Source organism: Phragmites australis, chromosome 14 (assembly GCF_958298935.1).
Source record: "Phragmites australis chromosome 14, lpPhrAust1.1, whole genome shotgun sequence".
NCBI classification, from domain to species: domain Eukaryota; kingdom Viridiplantae; phylum Streptophyta; class Magnoliopsida; order Poales; family Poaceae; genus Phragmites; species Phragmites australis.
Window position 1 is genome coordinate 26,287,405 of NC_084934.1, and position 19,222 is coordinate 26,306,626.

General features: G+C 42.6%; 2 protein-coding genes across 2 annotated transcripts; one reads left to right on the forward strand and one right to left on the reverse strand.

The window, feature by feature from the left end:
* Positions 1-852: 852 nt before the first annotated feature.
* Positions 853-6,601, reverse strand: LOC133891692 (ribosome biogenesis protein WDR12 homolog). Its single transcript, XM_062332428.1, has 14 exons — positions 6,319-6,601; positions 6,136-6,236; positions 5,926-6,032; positions 4,832-4,867; positions 4,647-4,729; positions 4,455-4,522; positions 4,249-4,359; positions 4,019-4,153; positions 2,355-2,498; positions 1,785-1,893; positions 1,569-1,705; positions 1,445-1,480; positions 1,231-1,363; positions 853-1,118 (listed from the first exon to the last, which is right to left on the reverse strand). The coding sequence occupies exons 1-13, from the start codon at positions 6,476-6,478 to the stop codon at positions 1,271-1,273; spliced, it is 1,320 nt and encodes a 439-aa protein (XP_062188412.1). The 5' UTR covers positions 6,479-6,601; the 3' UTR covers positions 853-1,118; positions 1,231-1,270.
* Positions 6,602-15,423: 8,822 nt separating this feature from the next.
* On the forward strand, positions 15,424-18,560 carry LOC133891383 (PLASMODESMATA CALLOSE-BINDING PROTEIN 3-like). Its single transcript, XM_062332099.1, has 4 exons — positions 15,424-15,674; positions 16,456-16,689; positions 17,412-17,445; positions 17,912-18,560. Exons 1-4 carry the CDS (start codon positions 15,617-15,619, stop codon positions 18,174-18,176), a joined length of 591 nt encoding a protein of 196 aa, XP_062188083.1. The 5' UTR covers positions 15,424-15,616; the 3' UTR covers positions 18,177-18,560.
* The last annotated feature ends 662 nt before the right edge of the window (positions 18,561-19,222 follow it).

The window sequence follows — 19,222 nt, forward strand, 5'->3', positions numbered from 1 at the left end:
AACCGTCGATAGCTTCTGAAATATTTAGTTTGAAAATATAAAAATCACACGTATAGATTTATCTTAATTTTTTTTATAATATTATATTTTTTATTAGGTATTATAACTATATTCCTATAAAAAAAATAACGGACAAAGTTGCACATGGAGACCGTGAAAAATCAAAAGTAATAAGTATTTATGACCGAAGAGAGTATTAATATATTTCGAAATGGATTAAGACATGAATAGATACATTAAGAGCTATTACAATGTGTTATTGAATAATTAAGACATGAATATTGTATTAACACTTTTTTGCTAATGTTTTTCCCACGCAATACGACCACCCAAACAGCTTCTCAGTCTAACATGTCCCAACAATACAACTAACCAAACAAGCTTAGTTGCATCCCCTCAACCAGTACTCACTAAACTAGACTCACAAGAATAGCTAGACTGACAGTTTAATGGGCAACCAATCACACCCTAAGTAATCAGGGCACCAGCCACGCTTTGCGCGCCGTGTCAAGGGAACTTGCGGAATTGAGTCCCAAATTAAGTTTAATTGAAGGAAACCAGGTTATAAGTTTCATTGATATTTCTCTGTACCCACATATTTCTCTGTACGCACAAATAACGGTGATCCAGGTTATAAGTTTCATTGAAGGAAACCAGCTGTACTATGCAAGACAGTCAAGTGTTCTGACACAAATAGCGGTGATCACATTCATATGCTAGGTTATGTGGTTTCCTTAACACTTGAATACATAAATTACGCTTCCAAAAAATCATTATCGCAGTCTACCGATTACAGTTCACAACTTGGCATTCACTGTTAAGTAACGCCAGCATAAAGGGAAGCTGCCAGGCCAACAATCAACTCAGGACTATAATTCATGATCTTGCCATAATATGTTGATTTTGGTGTCAATTCACCAATGAAGTAACAAGCAAAAAGTTGAGGAGCAAAATGTGGTGATCCATTACTATGAATCTTACTTATGCATGCTCATGCATAATTGCATACACAAACCGCAAGCTCCGTGTGGTATCTTGATCTGATGAAGGGTTGCATATGTTCCCAGCCATAATTGACATGGTTTGGCTTTTAAGGATGACTTGTCAACCAATATTATCTGTGCAATTGAACGACAGTTAGCTAGTAGCTACGAAGCACCTAAAGAATTCGACAAAGGCAAAGCAGGAGTCTAACTATTTAAGATAATGATGATTGATAAAAGTTAGAACCTCGATAGCATGGACACAACAAACATGAGGAAAATCTTCGTCACACAATTTCAATCCCCGATGAGATACATAGCTTGGAATCAGCTCCACCACTGATCACGCTATCCCCTTTCCACCAGTTGGCACATAAAACCTGTAATCACCAATGTTAGCTGAGCACCTCATTTTGTTTCTCATGAAACATGGAAAAAAGAAACACCACAAAAAAGAATACCTTATCTTTGTGTGAGTCCACGGAAGCCAGCGGCCACTGCAACAGGAGCAAAATAATTAACGACATTTTTATGCAACAATCTAACAAGCAAATGAGGAAGACAGCGAGATTATTAGAATCATACTGCTGTTCTTAGATCCCACAACATCACTTTTCCATCAAATGAAGATGATATCAAATGGAACCAGGAACTTGGGTGCCATTTACAAGCAGTGATCCAGCTTGAGTGAGAGGAGAACTGAAAAATAGGAGCTAGAGTTCCTATTTGCAGAAAGACATATCAGCTAGTTTGAACGTGGTCCAAGAAAGATCATTAAAAACATATTTATAATATATTTACCGGGTCTGCGAGGGTCCCATACCCTCAAGACAGGGTCAGAGCCACCAGCAGCAATCAGTGAAGAGCCCTCACCACCACAGTCCAAGCAATTCAAAGCCTTCCCACAAACCTATTGAAAAGGTTTGGACGTGAATGTGAAAGTCAAATAGGACGGATTCAGTCATGAAACAGAACGGGATAGTTACACTAGCTTTATGAATCTGCTGCATTTAACAGTCAAAAAATAACTAGGGACTTCCATTTTCGAAGTCTGCTTAGGAAAACTCGAGAGAAAATGAGCACTAAAATGTGGAGATGCCAGTGAATTAGCATAGAAAATTGTTTCCTTCTTTTTAGTTGGATTTTGTGGGTTTCATCTTTAGCCTACCCCAACTTGCTTGGGACAAAGGCATTGTTGTTGTTGTTGTTTACTACTATGCTAGCATGAAAACGGAGCATTGTCCATACTTCCCTTTGCAATACACAGATATTCTGTTTAAGCTAGGAGGGGAAACCCTCGGGATTCATGGATTGAAACAAAGTAAATGGAGTTAACTACATAATTTGCAATATAAAGATAATTGTTCATACCATATTCCATGTTTCTTTCACAGTTTGGACATCCCACTGCCGAACAGAATGATCCCAAGATGCTGAATATATAGTTTGCTGCTCAGGCCAGGCAACAGCAGTAACACACTGTGTATGTCCCAGAAGTGTTGAAGTTGCTGAGCCCTGGAGTACAACAGGATCCAAACTGTGAGATGAGTGGGAGTTATCATGAATTCATGACTGGAAAAGAAAAAAAACGTACTAACAGAAAGTGCCAGCCTTCCATCTCCCTCAAAATCATGGTAGTCAATACACATTAAATTATCATATACAAGAACCAATAGGCCGCCCATTTTAAAGTTTAAACCAATAACTGGAATTAATTGATCTAGTCCAGATACCGCACTATGGAAAGGTCAAGAGTAGCCCATGAACAGAAACCAAACTGTTTTGCAGCCACCATAGGTCAGCACATCGAAGCAAAACACTAAATACCAAATGAGGTGATGAAAATGCGTACTCCCTCCGTCCAAAAGTATAGGGTGTGTTTCACTTCTCATTTTGTCCAACAATATAAGGCACAGTTCCTTCCCCCATGCATGCTTGGGTGGTTTTGGTCAATAGTGACCCTATTTACTCTAAGCTGTTGCATGCCATTAACTGGTTGGCGTTGCTTCGTGCTCCACGCCAAGAAGACTAACAGGTGCATGCATGCTTATATAGCTAACACATTGGCCGGCCTCCATGAAAGCACCACAACTAAGAAACAAGAACTCCATGAGCGACGAAGTTAAAGCACACAATAGCAACGTAGAGGTAGTTCATTCAAGTCAGGCAGTGGAGTTTCCATATGAAAAAACGATAAGGTAGAAACAGGATAGAGTGGTTATGGAACACAACAAAAGAATACGAAAAATGTGCTAGCTAAGCAGTCGTACCACTAACCATGGTATGGTTCATTCAAGTCAGGCAGTGGAGTCTCCATTGCTTTGGACCATTCTAATGCAACAGAGCTTATGCCGATGCACTAGTACCACTAACCTCCCGTATTTATACTCATGCATAAGCTTGGCGGCAAACTAATTTCCCATTCAAAACTGCATTAGGCGGCCTCTAATTTTTCGTTCAAAATTTTAAGAGCCACAAGTTGGAATCGATTTCGCAGAAGGAAAATTTTCATTTGGCGGGATGCATGCCTAGCGGGATTTTGCTTGGAGACTCTTCGTTGCCTGTGTGGTTGTGCATTAAACATGCATGCATGCAAGCATGCGAGGGCGGCAGCAATATAGGGCATGTTTGGCATAGCTCCAGCTCCAAGATCCATGCTAGATCTGGAATTTGTATAATCAAACAAAGCGATTTAAACTTTCATTTTTAGTCTAAAATAAAAACCATATGGCTCAACTAAATACCCTCAATCCACCCACAGCTCCAGATCCAAGATTTCTTAGAGCTATGTTTAACCAGCTCCAAGAAATCTTGGATCTGGAGCTGTGCCAAACGGCGCCATAATGCCAGGAAATAGTATTAACTAGGGGCAAATGAGTCGATTTATGTGGCTCCTTGGTTTAGGTGCTGGAAAGAAACACGCCCTATACTTTTGGATGGAGTAACTTCCTAACCCAATCAAAGATGAACATACTCTATAGCCTTGGAAATACGCATACAAGACCCAGGAATTTAGATTAGAACGTAACGAGTACCTCTAATTGAGACTTTTCAGGTCCAGATGAGTCAGAATTCATCCTTCTCTTCTTCAATGAGACAGTGTTACCGTCTTCTTCAGATCCTTCAACCGTCCACAACTTGATGGTGCTATCCCAGGAACCAGAACATAGCTAGGCCCCAAAGAAGAGGTTAGAAGGAAACGTGGATATAAGAAATAAATATAGCAATAACATTGATGAAGAAGACCAGATCGAGTGATCATTACCATATCTCTGGAAAGGTCTACAGAGACACTTTGAACAGATGATGTGTGCCCACGAAGAATTTTGTAAGCCCCAACCCGCTTTGGGTAGTCCGTATTGACCGATATATCACACTTCAGGAGTCCAAGGCATAATGTAGGATATAAGAAAAAATATTACGGCAAAATAAACAAGACTTGGGAAGAAAAGCAAAAAAGACCACATTTACTTTGTATAGGCGCAATGACCTATCCTTTGAGCCAGTCACTACATGCATACTTCCCTCAGTTTCAACTCCTGCAATAACATTATTCATGCCAGTCACTTAAAAAGTCAATGTGACAATGAAGCAGAAATAATTTTGGTTCAGATGCCCTTTTAACATTACTCAGCAAATATTTATTATTTTGAGCATGCTGACCTTTATTGATGAATCTGGTGGAAGTAACTGCACCACTGTGTCCCTCCAAAATGTGTGTACATACTGCTGCATCTTTCCATAATCTAAGCAAAAAAAAATGAAAGGGTAAGGCATACAGCAATTCCACATACTTGCAACAATTCTACCAGAGTAGAATAAAAGACTAGAGTTCAAATTATGCATACCTTGCAAGACCATCGTAGCAACCTGTTAATATGAAACTGCCAAACAACAAGTAGTTTAGTAGTAATAGAAACCACATGAAAGTAAAACTTCAAATAAATAATCAAGATATAAAATGTTCACTTTAATGTCAATGCACGATTTATGTATACCTAACAAAGGAAATGACCAAATTTGTCACTGTGTATTAGCTTATAACTTCCTCTGTTTTTTATGTGATATTATAGAGGTGAAGAGTTTTATTTTATTAGTTGCAAAAAGAAAAACGAGAAGATACATGACTACATCGTCCTAAAGAGCCCAATGTCTGGTGTATGATATATTTCACAACCCAATGTCTATGATCATTGGTGATTGGTCACTATGATTAAAGATGGGTGATTTAGGAGACAAACAGATTCCATATGTAGCAAGGGGGATAGATTTAACAGGGTATGTGGTCATCCTGTGCTTTTTATTCATAAATTGTTGCTGACTCCTATTGGTGTCAACACTACTCAAGGTGGAAGGAGCAGCAGTGCCTCGTGCAAAAACTAGCTGAAGTACACCAACGCCAACATATGGATAGGAATATATCGAAACAACTGTTACCTAAAGTATCTAGAGAGAACTAAGCATAGTTCAGCTGGTTAGAGTCTTGTCCACCCGGGTTCGAATCCCAGACTCGGCACAAGTGCTCACCTTTCCTCCAGAATTAAATTCAGTGTAGGAATAATACATTCAAATGTGGGTGCATTCAGTGGTCAACGCGTGTGCCTGTGCTACGTGGGCGTGCGTGTGGTGTATATGCGTTTGTGCGTCCGACTTGTACTCTAAAAAAAGGTATCCAGAGAGGTATGTATGCGAGCAGATGTCACGTGATTCAATTCCAAAACAAGCTAAAGTACAACCCTATACTCTGACCTTAACCAAAATCAAATATGTGCATCAACTAATCTCCTACCAATAGAGGGACATTGCCAATCCAAAATTCAACCCAGGTCATCCAACCGATACACATGTTATGACAAATAAAAGAAAAGAACAATTCCATTCCAGATCAGTTACTTTCACACCTTAAAAGGTTTGAACATAACCAACACGACTTAAACCATACCTCGGGTTTGATCCATCAACAGCACTAACCCAGTCATCGTGGGGGCAGGGCTCCTCCTGCTTCCTCGGCGCCACAGCTTTCACATACTCGAGCTCAAGCAACCTCTCCTACAAAACATTCACACCGAAACCTCGCATAATTCACAACCCCAACCTGCCACAGCAACACCTCCGGCTCCGAGAAAACAAGCCTCCAAACACAAATTCGTACCGCCGAGATGCCTTTGGTGAGGAGGAACTGCTGGAGCGGCAGCCGCACGAGCTCACCGTCCACGAGGAAGTCAAAGGGCTGCGCCTGGAGGTCCGGCTCGGCTGCGAGATGGAAGCGAAAGGCTCAGAAATCCGTGGGTCGTCCCTCTCTAGGAAGGTTGGGGTTGGGTCGTGGGGCGCTCACCGGCGAGGAGGAGGCTGTTGACGATCTCGGAGAGGCCCATGCGGGAGAGGTCGGCGGGGACGGCGATGGCGGCGGGCGGCGCGCGCAGCGGAGGCGGAAGCTTCGTCACGAAGCGCACGCGCACCTGGCGCGAGGGGTCGGAGGCGCCGCCGGCGTCCATGGCGGCGTCGGCGGACAGGAGCAGGAGGTGGTGGTGGCCTGTGGTGGGTGTGGCGGCGGCGGGAAGGGTCGGAGAAGGGTTTTTGCGAGTTCGAATGGGGAGTTTATTTGGTTAGGGCTCCGGGGTCCGTGGGTCCCAGTTTCAGCGACAGTATGTGAAGGGGAAGAGAGGTTGGAAAGCTAGCACAAATCCTGTTCCGCGCATGACTGTTGGAGAAAAAAAATTGAGCAAAACTTTTTAGTAAAACTTTTTAAAAAAAAATGAGCAAAACTTTTTTCATGTAAATTTTTCTTAAAACTTTTCGAGCCAAACTTTTTTTTGTAAAATTTTCAAAAAAAAAAAGAAATAGGAGGAGGGAAAAAGATTCCAAAAATGAAAAAAGAGGAGACTGTCGGGGTAATTCACGTATTATGCTGCGAGCGCGCCTAAAAATTAGGTGTGCTTGGAAGCTTGCCAACCATGTTGCCAAAAAAGAATAAATTTCTCCTATGCCATTGAGAAGTCACTCAATTTCTTATATGTCAATAACATGTGAGCTTGACACATTCAGTGATAAATAAGAGATCGCGTAAATTTTCAGTGGTAAATAAAGAATTCTCTCGAAAAAAAACCCCTGACTATTTTATTTTCATTTTTTATTTGTTTCCCAACGTGAAAATAGTTGGGCCAACCCAGGCCGGCAATCTTTCCCAGCCACGGCCAGGCAAGGATTTCGGCCTGAAAGTAACTGGGCTTTTCCTCAGCCCTGGAAATGGTCAGGTCCAAATTCACACGGGATGCGGTGCAGGGATTTATTTCCTCCATGGTCGTCTACTATCATCTGTGCAACTCTGCAAGGTTGCTGCACGTACCATTCAGCTCGCTAGAGACTGTGCTCGGTTCACTGCATAACCTGGTAACACACTGCAGAAATGTGCTACCTCAACAGCAGCATCAGACCCGGCCGTCTCATGCAACGCAATGCAACGGTGTACCATGTACAACAGCCATGGTCCATAGATACTCCAATCATATACGGTGTGTTTGGATTGAGAGTGAATTCATATAGATCATTCAATGAATTTTAGTAGGATGACTCTATTCATAACGTTTATATTAGACATGTGCTCACGAGAGATAAAGTAATGATGAATCAACTCATCACATTTCTCGAATCAAATAAAACAATAAAAAACAAGATGATCCATCACCGTCATGCTCCTTAACCCAATCAAACACTATCATAGGTAGTTACCTACCAAGCTCAGAGGCGGCTTCACTGCCACATGCTAATGAGCTGCAAACTACGGTTAGATCTGTACCTCGTCTAGTCGCCTTTCCACTTGCTATTTGTAAGAATTACTACCTTTATTTTTAAATAAATATTGTTTTAGAAATTTAATTGGTTCTTAAATAAATATTGTTTTAGGTTTTTAAGTTGATGTTTTACTAGAACTCATATTAAAGGCTATTGAAAAGTATTATTTTAATTTAATGTGTGATAAATTGGTGATTTATGTGTTATTGATTAAATATGAGAGAAATTGAGAGAGATAAATATATCATGTAAAAAAATTTATTGTAATCTTGTTTTGTGTGCTAAAGACTAAAATCTCTTCTCTCCTACTTAAAAAATGAGTAGTACATGTATGGTCTGCCAGGAATATTCCTCTGCCACCCCTTAGATTCCTCTGTCCCCCCTCCCCTCCCTGTCTACGCGTGTGCGTTTCCGGCTTCCCCACATCTATCCTCCCCCAATCCCCGCCGCCATCTCCAACCTCCCAACGCACCGCCTCCACCTCCTCCCCTCTGTGACACCGCCCGTCGGTCCGCCACCACCGCGCCACCTCCACCCCTCCCCTCCCCTCCGCGTGGCCTACACAGTTCCGTCCTTCCTCCCACCGGTCGGCCGCCTTTTTGCCCCTCAACAGCCGTAGCCGGGACAACGCCGCCTCGTGTTCGTCGCTAAAACCCACCGAACCGTGGCGCCTCTTGACACCCTTCCTCCCGCCGCGTCCTCCACCGCCGCCACCTCGCGGGCCGGCTCCCGAGCGTCTCACCGTTGGCGGTGCCCCGAATCCAGAAAGACTCCCCTTCCTCCCACCGCGTCCTCCACCGCTGCCACCTCGCTGCTCAGCTTCCGAGCGTCCCACCGTCGGCGGTGCCCCGAATCCAGAAAGACTCCCATTCGATCGGCCAGCGGGAGCCACGCCTAGAGCTCGATCTCCGGGTCCGATCGCGCAAGAACGCCTCCGCCACCGACATACGTGTCGCGTACAGGAAGCTCGCGCCGGTGAGTTCTCTTCTTGTCCATGCGCGCGAGCGCATGTGTTTGATCGGGTTCTGTTCTGAGTTGGTTCTGATCTCTTATCGCGTGCGCACGCAGAAGTGGCAACTGGACTGGTAGGCGAGCGACCCCGCCGAGGCCAAGCGGCAGTTCCAGCGGATCCAGGAGGCGTACTCCGGTAAGGCTCACGTTGTTGTGTTAGCGTTAGCTTCTGCCTTTGGAAGGAGGAGCGCATGGAGTTTCTATGCATGGATTTGGATGAACTGAAACAATTTTTCTTGTTATCCCCTGCCCCTTTTTGTGTTTACAGTGTTTAAATTTGGAACTGTCATGTGCTAAAATTTTTTCCGTGTTTCTACATTACGAAGTGAATTGGATTGATGGAAAGAATGGGGAATATGTGGGCCGTATAGGATTCAATGGAGGATGCAAGACTGGGGTTGTTTTGATCTTAGGTTTTCTCTGAACTAGATTTTATCAAACTAAATTTAAAGTTAAACACTTGTTTGGTTACGTTAAGATAAAGCCACTAAATATAAGTTGAAATCTGTAGTGCAAAGAATTTTATGTGAAAAACTTGCACAAATATGCATTTTCACAACATCTATAAATAAAATCTGAGACCCGAACAACCACATAGGTTTGCTGAGCTTGGATCTTGTTGAATAACAGTCCTTGAAAACGTTGGATACTTGAAAGTTTGGGAAAGGATAGAGGGGATTTAGTTTCATTTCTTGATGTTTGGTCTATACGGTTCCACTTCTTTCATCTTAGGCAGAACTTGGATGAACTTGCACAACAATCGAATTATTGTGGGTCTGCTGGGTTAGTCTTGTGCTTCAACATGCCAGGGCTCAGATTCCATGAAGATGATCGTGTTGCCTTTTGTAGAAGAGCTTAATTTTGCCAGACAGAACCCAAAGAATGAACTAATGTTTGAATGAAGAGAGGGAGGACGTCAACCAAGATATAACGGTATATCTTCCTTAAACTATCCATTTAATTTGAATTGATAGGGTGTGTGGGTAGGGCAAATGCCTCTTTACTTATCTGTTTTATGATGGCAGTATATTCCTGAAATCAAAGATCCCATGGCTACTGCTGTTGATATAGGGGAGCATTCTGTAAGTGCCCATTTTAAACACTTCAATATTTTTTCTAAGAAAAAAGTTTGGCAAAAGTGCTCAAGCCATGGATATTATACAGAAGAGGCAAAGAAATGGATTATGAATTTTGAAAGGTGTGATAATAGTGTATGCATTTAAAATACTGCTCATTTTTACTAAGGTTACAGTCAAGCTATAAGAATGGGATGAGCAAATCTTTCCCTAGGTCAGTGCTCCACAGTTATCAGAGTTGATCTACTGAGCTGTGACATATTATAGATAATGAATGCCTTATAATTGTTATGAGATTCGCATATGTTTTTAGAATGGCACTCCCTTCTCTTTTTGGCCCATTGAATTAGCGTCAGGCGACATTATGCATCTTAGATGATGAGATCGTCGTGAAACCATATTTTTCTCCTTTACGTGCAGATTCTTAGTGCTTTTATTCACTACTTACACAGATATGCAAAGAAACAAGAGGTGTACTTATCCTTTTTATATATAGAATTTGCTGTGATGGATTAGGGAATTCTATTATCGAGGCCAACGACTTTGTGGTCAATACCAAGCGGAAATAGTTGCAGGTGCATATCGAATTATGCTCGATGGGTTATCTTGTTTCTCGTTGGCAAGTACCACACTATTGTTTATTAGGAAGTACCTCTGTATTTCCAAAGCAATTTGCTGTCACCTTGCAATTAGTAAGTAGGAAGCTCTATTTTTCATGGCTTGTTTTATAAAAATAATATTATTTAAAAAAACTCATATATCATCTATCATCTTGTTTTATAAAAATATGCAAGGACCACTTACAAGATAACGTGACGTCAATTTAAAGCATACTTTTCATCTTGTTTTATAAAAGTACACAAGGACCAGGTACAAGGATATGTTATATTATTTTGCATTAGCTTTACCTTTATTATCTTGTGAAAATTTGTGGCTCCGTTACATGCCCGTGCTATATCCAGCGGGTCACTATTTTTTTTGACAAATGTTTGGTTTGGATACATGGTTTGATACTAGACCACATATTTCCCTAGCATTTGTCGGTTCGATTGTTTTGTGCGTGTTTCATCTAATCAACAATATTATTTTGTGAAATTTTTTAGTCCCCATTGCAACGCGCAGGCATTAAGCTATAATATTTAAAAGAGAATAGATGTAGTATAAAATATCAACTGTGGTTGTCCCTCCGCGCGGGCTGACGAATGGTTCAGCAGCCCAACCGAAGCAGGGATTCTGCTGCTGAATGGTAACGAAGTGCCTGCCTACCGTAGCGTTTGACCCGACACCCGAGTGGCCGATCGAGCTCAGAACGTGGTCTTGACTCGTGTTTCAGGGCATCTAGAACTTGGCGACTGTTGTCAGCCGGTTCTTACTTACCGTTGAGCTGATTCTCCTCGAACTCCGGCAGGCGCCAGAGACAACAGACAGATCAAAATATACGGCGAACGCCACTCGGTGATCTGCTCAGATCACACGCCTGTTACAAGTACAGCTCTGCGTAAAAAGTAAAACGGATCCACTCTGGTTTGTTTATTAAACAGCTTAGTAACTAAGCAGCCGAATCGCATCTCACATCGAAAAGGAGAAGCCAAAGTTCGTCATCTTTTATATAGAGAGAATTCTCTACGCGCTATCGAATAATAGTAAAATTACTTATCTACCATTAAAAATTAATGTCTCTTTTGTTGCCACTAGTTGAATTTTTCATTTCCTTATTTGACATTTCCATCCAATGATTGTGAAATATCTGTTATGTGATACCCCAAAAGACACATGTGTCATCCCTCTCATTCATCCTCTCCCTAGTTCATCTTCCACGAGTGAAATTACAATAGAAAAATAAATTGGAAGCACACGAGTACGCAACAACATCAATTCTAAGTCTAGATGGATTTCCATGCGAGCACTTGGAACATGAATTGTTGTCATATGCTGCAGATCGTGGTGAGAAGGACTTTGGGGCTGTTTGGTTGCTCCCATGAGCGCCATGCCTGAGCAAAATGGCTGCCTATTCAGGCATGAGGAGTTTGACTGCTCAGGCGTTGTGTGGAAGGGGCTGTTTGGTTGCATAGTTTTGCCTGACGAAGAATAGTAGAGCTCAGGTGTGGATGACTCGAAGCAACGAGTTCTCAGGCATCTTGAGGGCAGTAACCAAACAACACTCTCAGGGAGGTGCTAGGCCAGGCAAATTCGGACTAGGGCAGCAACCAATCAAGCTCTTTGTGCGTTAACTTCACCATGGGCTTATTCTAGAACTCCATGCTGGATCCTACCTTGGCCGACCAACGAAGGAAGGAGCACAACAACTTGGAGAGGGAGGCTGTGAGGAAGTTGCTCATGCTCCTAAACAATGGCAAGGCAGGCGACCCGCCACTGCTGCCCTAGCCGAATAGACAGCCAAGACCCTCATCGTCGGAAGCCACACCGACCACCTGCGCTACAGGTGTGGCTAGTGGAGGATCACTGTCTGCACCACCATCCTAGATGTTGTGAAGGCAGCGATGGACCTGTTGACGATGGTGGTGTTTGCAAATAACCCCCACGTGAACTTCGTAAACAACGGCGGTTTCTTCGACGCCAACGTGGCCATGGGTGAGCACCCCATCCGTTACGTTTGGCATCTTCACCCTCCTCACCTCTAACCCCCAAAGCGGCATATGCTTCCAACTATCTCCGGCACACCCTTTTTCTTCGTGGCTAGATTCGAGGGCGGCAGAGAGTCGTGGCTAGATTAGAGGATGAGGCTGGCGACGGTGGGAGCGCAAAAGGATCTGGGGCTAAGCAGCGCAGCAGCCATCTCTCACCGTCGATAGCTAATAAGGAATTTCACTATTATTCCATAGCACATAGGAAATTCTCTACATCTCGAGCATAGAAAATGAATAAGCTCATCTCGTGCCGTCCGGACCGTGGAAGTGGAACACGCGTGACATGGCACAATGATTCGCAGTCCACTAACACTCGAACAACAGCAGCAGCAGCAGCAGCAGCAGAGCATATATTCCCCGTAGGTTAGGTCGGGTCGCCCACAACGGCACTGCACACCAACCGCGATTGGAGTCGGAGAATCTAATAATCTCGGGTCAAAAAGGGACGTCGACGAGCAGACCGCGCATACAGTTTCATCATCGCCTCGCGGACGAGCTTCAAAAGGGAGGCGATCCGTGGAATGAATCCGTGATCATGAGCGAGCGGGCGAGTGCATATAACACAGCAGCGGCGCAAGGTCCTGCGCGTTCCGATGCATGGGGCAAGGGTAACAACGGCGCATGCAGCCAGAGTCCAGAGAGGCCACGCGCGCCGTCCTTGTTGCTCCATGCACGTTCAGCGGTACGCGGCCCGGTTTTGCTGGCAGTACCGGTACGTCGCCTTGCTGGTGTCTCATAAAGCGAACCAGTTCCAGGTCATACGATCGAGCAAAAGGATTACTCTAGAGTTCCTAGCTGCATCACTGCGGTGGAGCACATAATCCTTTTCAGCTGGTATTTCCAGTTCCGAGTTAGGCTCTGGTTGGCCAGGTGCAATTCTACCTCAGAGCTGAAGTTTGTACGGATTATACTAAAATAAGAGAAATAATTTAAATATATAATTTTAGTCTAAATAAAAAAGATAACTCAACTAAATACGCTCAATGTACTTAATAACTATCACGCCACGGATTTTTCGAGGGAATTTTTTTAGCGAGAGGTGTGTCATACATACCATTAGTTAGCTCAAATTTTCATGGTGCCACCTCCCTAATATTTGGTTTCAACACCACGGGTGTCGTGCACGCTATATCAGAGGTTTTTTTTAGAATTGCAAAGAAACCACTACTCCAAACCACTACTCCTAGTGTTATTATAAATTTGTCACTAGAAAATTGTAAAAATATCATTAAAACTATCATTCGAGTGACATCCTAACAAAAAAATAAAAAATCAGAAAGATATTTACAAATGCCTTTTTTTCCATCAATGAACATGCTTTGAAATTTTGAACTGATAGATAAGGACCTGGGTTGCTGCCATTTTGCCTCAGGCAAGACCATTTTATGTCGAAAAAGGAATGCTAGGCGTGGAACCTTGTCTCGGGGGAATGTTGCTGTTACTCACGTGGTCTGATCTGTTACTGTGGACTGTGGTTATTATTACAATGGCACACACTAAAGGGGATCAGGAGGTCCAAGGCCCAAGCATATGGAGAGTGTGTGTCCGTTTGGCTCTGTCCAGTGGGTCCCACCAACACCTACCGAAAATAATGAGCCCGTGGTGCACCTTATTCTCTATAGTAAGGGCATAATCAGTTTTAGGACGAGTTTGGTACGTGCTGGTTTAGTTTAAGAACAGTTTATGTTACGTTTGATCGAACTTAAAAGTAGATTTCACTAGCAAATAAAAAAAATCAAGAGAGTTTCGGTCATTAGTAGTCGGCAGTGATGGAGGAAAAAAAAAAGAGAATCATATAAAAATAATATTTTATTACTTGAGATCCAACCTCAAGCTTAAAGATTGGTTAGCAATATGAACGGTTCCATCTTATAATACGAGCTCGATGAGGGCCATTTCAACTAGTTTATGAAGCGAATCGACCATGTTCGAGAGAGAAAGCCGTTCATTGATTTCCAATCTCGACCAATTTTCATTCTGTACCTGGTGCTTTTAAAATGTTTTAGTGATAATCTTGCTTATACAATCGGCAACAATGCAATTTTCTCTTAGCATGTCACGTCAAACATCTGGCGTGGGTTTTCATGCTAGCTTCGTGTATAGAAGAATTGGTTGCACAAAATATCTGTCATTTATCATACACCCTAATCTTCTTAGACATATTAAAAACGGTAGAAACGCCAGGTTATAAATGCCAGAAATAAAATCTGCACTAAAGAGTCTTCTTAAAATAGCCGTGTTAATCATAACCTCTCAATGTCCGTATTTCATTTCAGTGCCATTACTCAAAAAACAAAATTTATTAATGCCTTTTTTTGGTCCAAAATTTATTAAAACTACATACTCCAAAAAAAAAAGATGCCAAAAAGCCCCACTATTTGAAAAAAAGGAAATTCCGTGAGAAAAGGAATCAGGACATTTGCAAAGTTCCACGCACAAAAAGTGAGTCAATTTCCACACGAAATATGCTGGCATTTTGCGGTGGGTAGGAGAAGGGAGAACCTGCAAAAGGCAGCAAAGCAAAGCTGGTAGGCGCGGCTCAGTCTCCAAGAGGTCATGACCGTTGATCCAAATAAAAGGACGAGTTACTGCTCTCTCCGTTTTTAATATATCACTTTTTAATCAAACACGTATTCCAAACATATCAAAATAGTACAAATTCTAAAGATGAAATGACAAAAATGTCCTTAAAAATTAGTTAAAATATTCTAGTATCTACGGTAAATAAGTGGATAAAAAATATTTTATAGAAATAAAATTAGAAAGTGTGTCTCAAAAACCGTAAAGTAACAAGTATTAAAAATAAGTAAAATGATTAAAATGATAAATATTGAAAAACGGAGTAAGTAGTAAAAATTCATGCAGGCGCGTCAAAAATCCACGCGCATCGCACACCGAAGCACACACATCACCAACTGCTGCTGCTCGTCCTGAAGTGAAGTGACAACTGACAACCTCTCTCTCTCTCTCTCTCTCTCTCTCTCTGTAGAGGAGGAACAAACAACAAAGCCGCCACCTTTGAGCCTCTCCCTCCCACGAATCTGATCCCTCTCTCGACTTCTCTCGCGTGCTCCTTGGGTTGGTCTTCGAGAAGGGGTGGTAGATCATGGAGGCGCTGGTGGTGGCGGTGGTGCTTCTCCTGTCTTCCAATCTCGTCGCGTCACGTGAGCTCCGTTCTTTTTGTAACCTTTCTTTCTTTCTTTCTTCTTCTTCATTGTTTGTGAAGCTTGATGTTAGGAACATTGGGTTCTCGTTGATTTTTGTTGTCCAAATCATACACGCTCTTATGCTCTTTGTTATTCAGTTCTGTAATGTGTAGACTTGAGACCTCCCAAGCTGTGATTTTTCCTGCAGAGGGAGAGAGAGAGTACTGTTTTCACCTATGCTTGTGTTTGAAATAGCAGCAAAATAGTAAAAAAAATCATTTGCCCCCTGTTTTAGAGGGAAGAGGAACCAGTCATTGTATCCAAGATGTGCTGTTTTTGTCATGGATTTCTTCGAGATTCCTTTTCCCTACCTTCTTGAAGCCGAAGGTAGTCCAAGAACTAAAAAGAGGCGAAGTTTAAAAAAAGGGATGAGATTTCTTCTTCCTCCCCATGAAGGTGTGCTCTTCTCAAGTGGAGTGGAGTCCTCCCAAAACGAACATTTTTCTTCCTTTCTCTGCTTTTGTTTAACTAACATGCATGATGCAGCTAAACTTACACAAAAAGCTAAATTTTCCGTTGGACTGCTACTAATGGCAAAGTTGGCGTTCTCCTTTCTTTCTGTGCAAAAACCTCACTCTATCTGCTTGCTTTTGTCACACGCCCTGGCCAGCCATCCTTCTCTTCTGCATATTCGGTGACATGCACATCAAGAAGCTGGCACAGGAGAACCGCCTTTCCTGAAATGCTTGAGTCCCCTTCAATTTCAATCTCCACTGATCTGCTCCTGTGTCTTGTGCAGAATGGTGCGTGTGCAGGCAGGATGCGCCTCAGGCCTCGCTGCAGAAGACCATCGACTTCGCCTGCGGCGCAGGGGCGGACTGCAACTCCATCCATGAGAACGGGGCGTGCTACAACCCCAACAACGTCCCCGCGCACTGCTCCTGGGCTGCCAACAGCTACTACCAGAACAACAAGGCCAAGGGCGCCACCTGCGATTTCACCGGCACCGCCACCCTCACCACTAGCGACCCAAGTATAGTCGTGGCCATCATTTATCACTGTTAAATTTACCTATGCATGCCGGTTCAAAAAATTTGCTGGTTGCGGTTAAGTGGCAGCACCTACGTACATGCTATTGGTTGCAAGTTGCGCGTTAGTGTTTATTCCGTTGCCGGGTTAGAAATGTGAAGAAAGGGCGGCACGGTTAGTGGAATCAATATTCATCTTGTGCTGCATTGCATCTGTAAAGTTTGTTAAAGGTTTTCTGAACTTGTGTGCTTGTGCCACCTTACCTCAACTTTTGCCATGGAAGATCTGTAAATCTGATTTTCTAGCTACCATTTCATTTAATTATCAGTTAGTGTAAGTAAAAGCTTTCTTGGTGTATTGGCCTGACCAAGCTTCATGGAACCAGGTTCTGTACAGGTATTGGATTAGACTGTTGATGTGGACTAGTTTAACTAAAATAGTAAAATAGAGAAACTTTCCGAGTAGTACAAGAAAATTTGGTAAAATGTCAAAGCTGTTGCACTGTGCTTTCTTTGGTGTCTACTGGCAGCAATGAGTGAGGATGGCAATTATTTTTTTGTGTTTTTAGTTAATTTATCATTCAAACAGAGGCATAGTTGTGTTTTATATGATCTTTATGTCCTATCACTTCCAGGTTCTTTTGGCTTGTGATTTTAGTTATTTTATCATTCAATCAGAGACATATTTCTTGTGTCTTATATGATCTTTCTGTTCTACCACTTTCAGGTTCTTCTGGCTGCTCTTTCCCCACCAGTGCAAGGTACATTATCAACTTCAGTTAAATTAAATGTGTACCATGAAGTACCACCGAGAACTGGTTGAATAGTTGATGTTTGAAAATTGTGCACTTTGGAAACTGATACCCCATGGAACCTTATGCATCACGTCGAAGCAGTTCTTTTTTTTTTGGACTGCAATTGTCTGCATTAAATTTAACTGATGCTCTTCCAAACTAGAAAACTCTGGAATAAGAAACTGAAATAGTAGAGATCAATTGCTCTATAGGAACATCCAAAATGATACCTATGAGACTATGAATTTCCAGACTAGCGGTGCTTTGCAAGTTGCAGCATCAAGAGTGAACGTTATTGTTTTAAAATAGCTGTCGGCAGCATAAATCTGATTATTACAACAGTGGGATTGTGGTTTACAGTACTTTCAGCACACTATTGAATCAAAATTACAAGTTTACAACATATACTAACAGGATTGCCTTCTTTACACAGTGCTGTTGGAACATCAACCACCCCGACCACTGGAGGCACAACGGGAGGAACCCCAGGAACCTTCACGCCCGGTGCCGGCACCGGCACAACCACCGGCACTGGCATAGGAACACCCACTACTATTGGGACTACTGGAACTGGACTCGGCGGCCTGGGACCGACAGGCACAAGCATCGGCATGGACACTGCAGCGGCGGGCTTGGTTCCAAGGGCTGGGCTGGCTGCCTTCCTCGCCATGCTCCTCTCTACCATTGCGTTTGCATGAAGTTTGGCCCTAGAAACAAGACCCTACTCTGATGATGTATGAAAAGAGGAAGAAAAATCAATCACTCTGAAGGTGGTCGTCATCCCATCCAGAAATGCACTAGTGCATGTTTCTTGTCTGGTGTCAGTGGCTTCATGGTTTTGTTTTCCTTTATGAGCAGTTCATGTTCTGTACTCTGTAATTTGGTAGGACGGCTGTCTCTGTCATGCAAGGACCATTGCCTATCTTCCATTTCCTCTGTTAATCATGGAAATGTAGGGAACCCACTAGGTTAGTTAAAGGTTGGTTGAAATGAGAATGTTGCTGGGACAATACCGTCGAATGCTTTTATCGACTTGCATGCCATCGGGTTCTTTATCCATGTTGCCCTGTCGGTGGCTCATATGCTGAGTGTCTTTTACATCTGAAACCTGCATATTAGGGTGCGCAGCAGCATGGTCTAGCTTGCTATACGTACAGGTCTAATCGGAACCATTACTAAGGTTTTAGATCAACTCAATCTAAAAGAATAGTTTGATTGGCGAGTGACTTTCCACCTTTTAAGTTGTGTTCTTTCATCCTTAATTTTAATGTGGCACTAAATCCAATAATTTCTTGTCACATATAACTTATGTGATCTTAGATGTTTCGGACTCACTCGCAACCATATGACCCTAGAGATATTTCGAATTTACCGACTTAAGACTCTTATACCACTTGTTAGGGAGTGCAGCAGCTTAGCTCAACTCACTATACCCACTAACCGACACTCCAGCTCATGTCTTAATAGACCTACTATATGCGTAGGTCCAACTGAAACCACGATTAAGACCATGGGCCAACTCAACCTAAAAACTAGTGTGATAGGTGAGGGTTCCTCCACCTTTTAAATTGTGTTTCTCCATCATTATTTTTCGATGTGAGACTAAATCCAACACCGCATAACTAAAAAGTGAAACTAAGTAAGAACTGTGTGACCCCTGCTGTCCCTAGCGATTTTTTTAAATATTATTGTTATCTACAGTAATTTCAAAAATATTACACAAAATTAAAAAATAATACATATT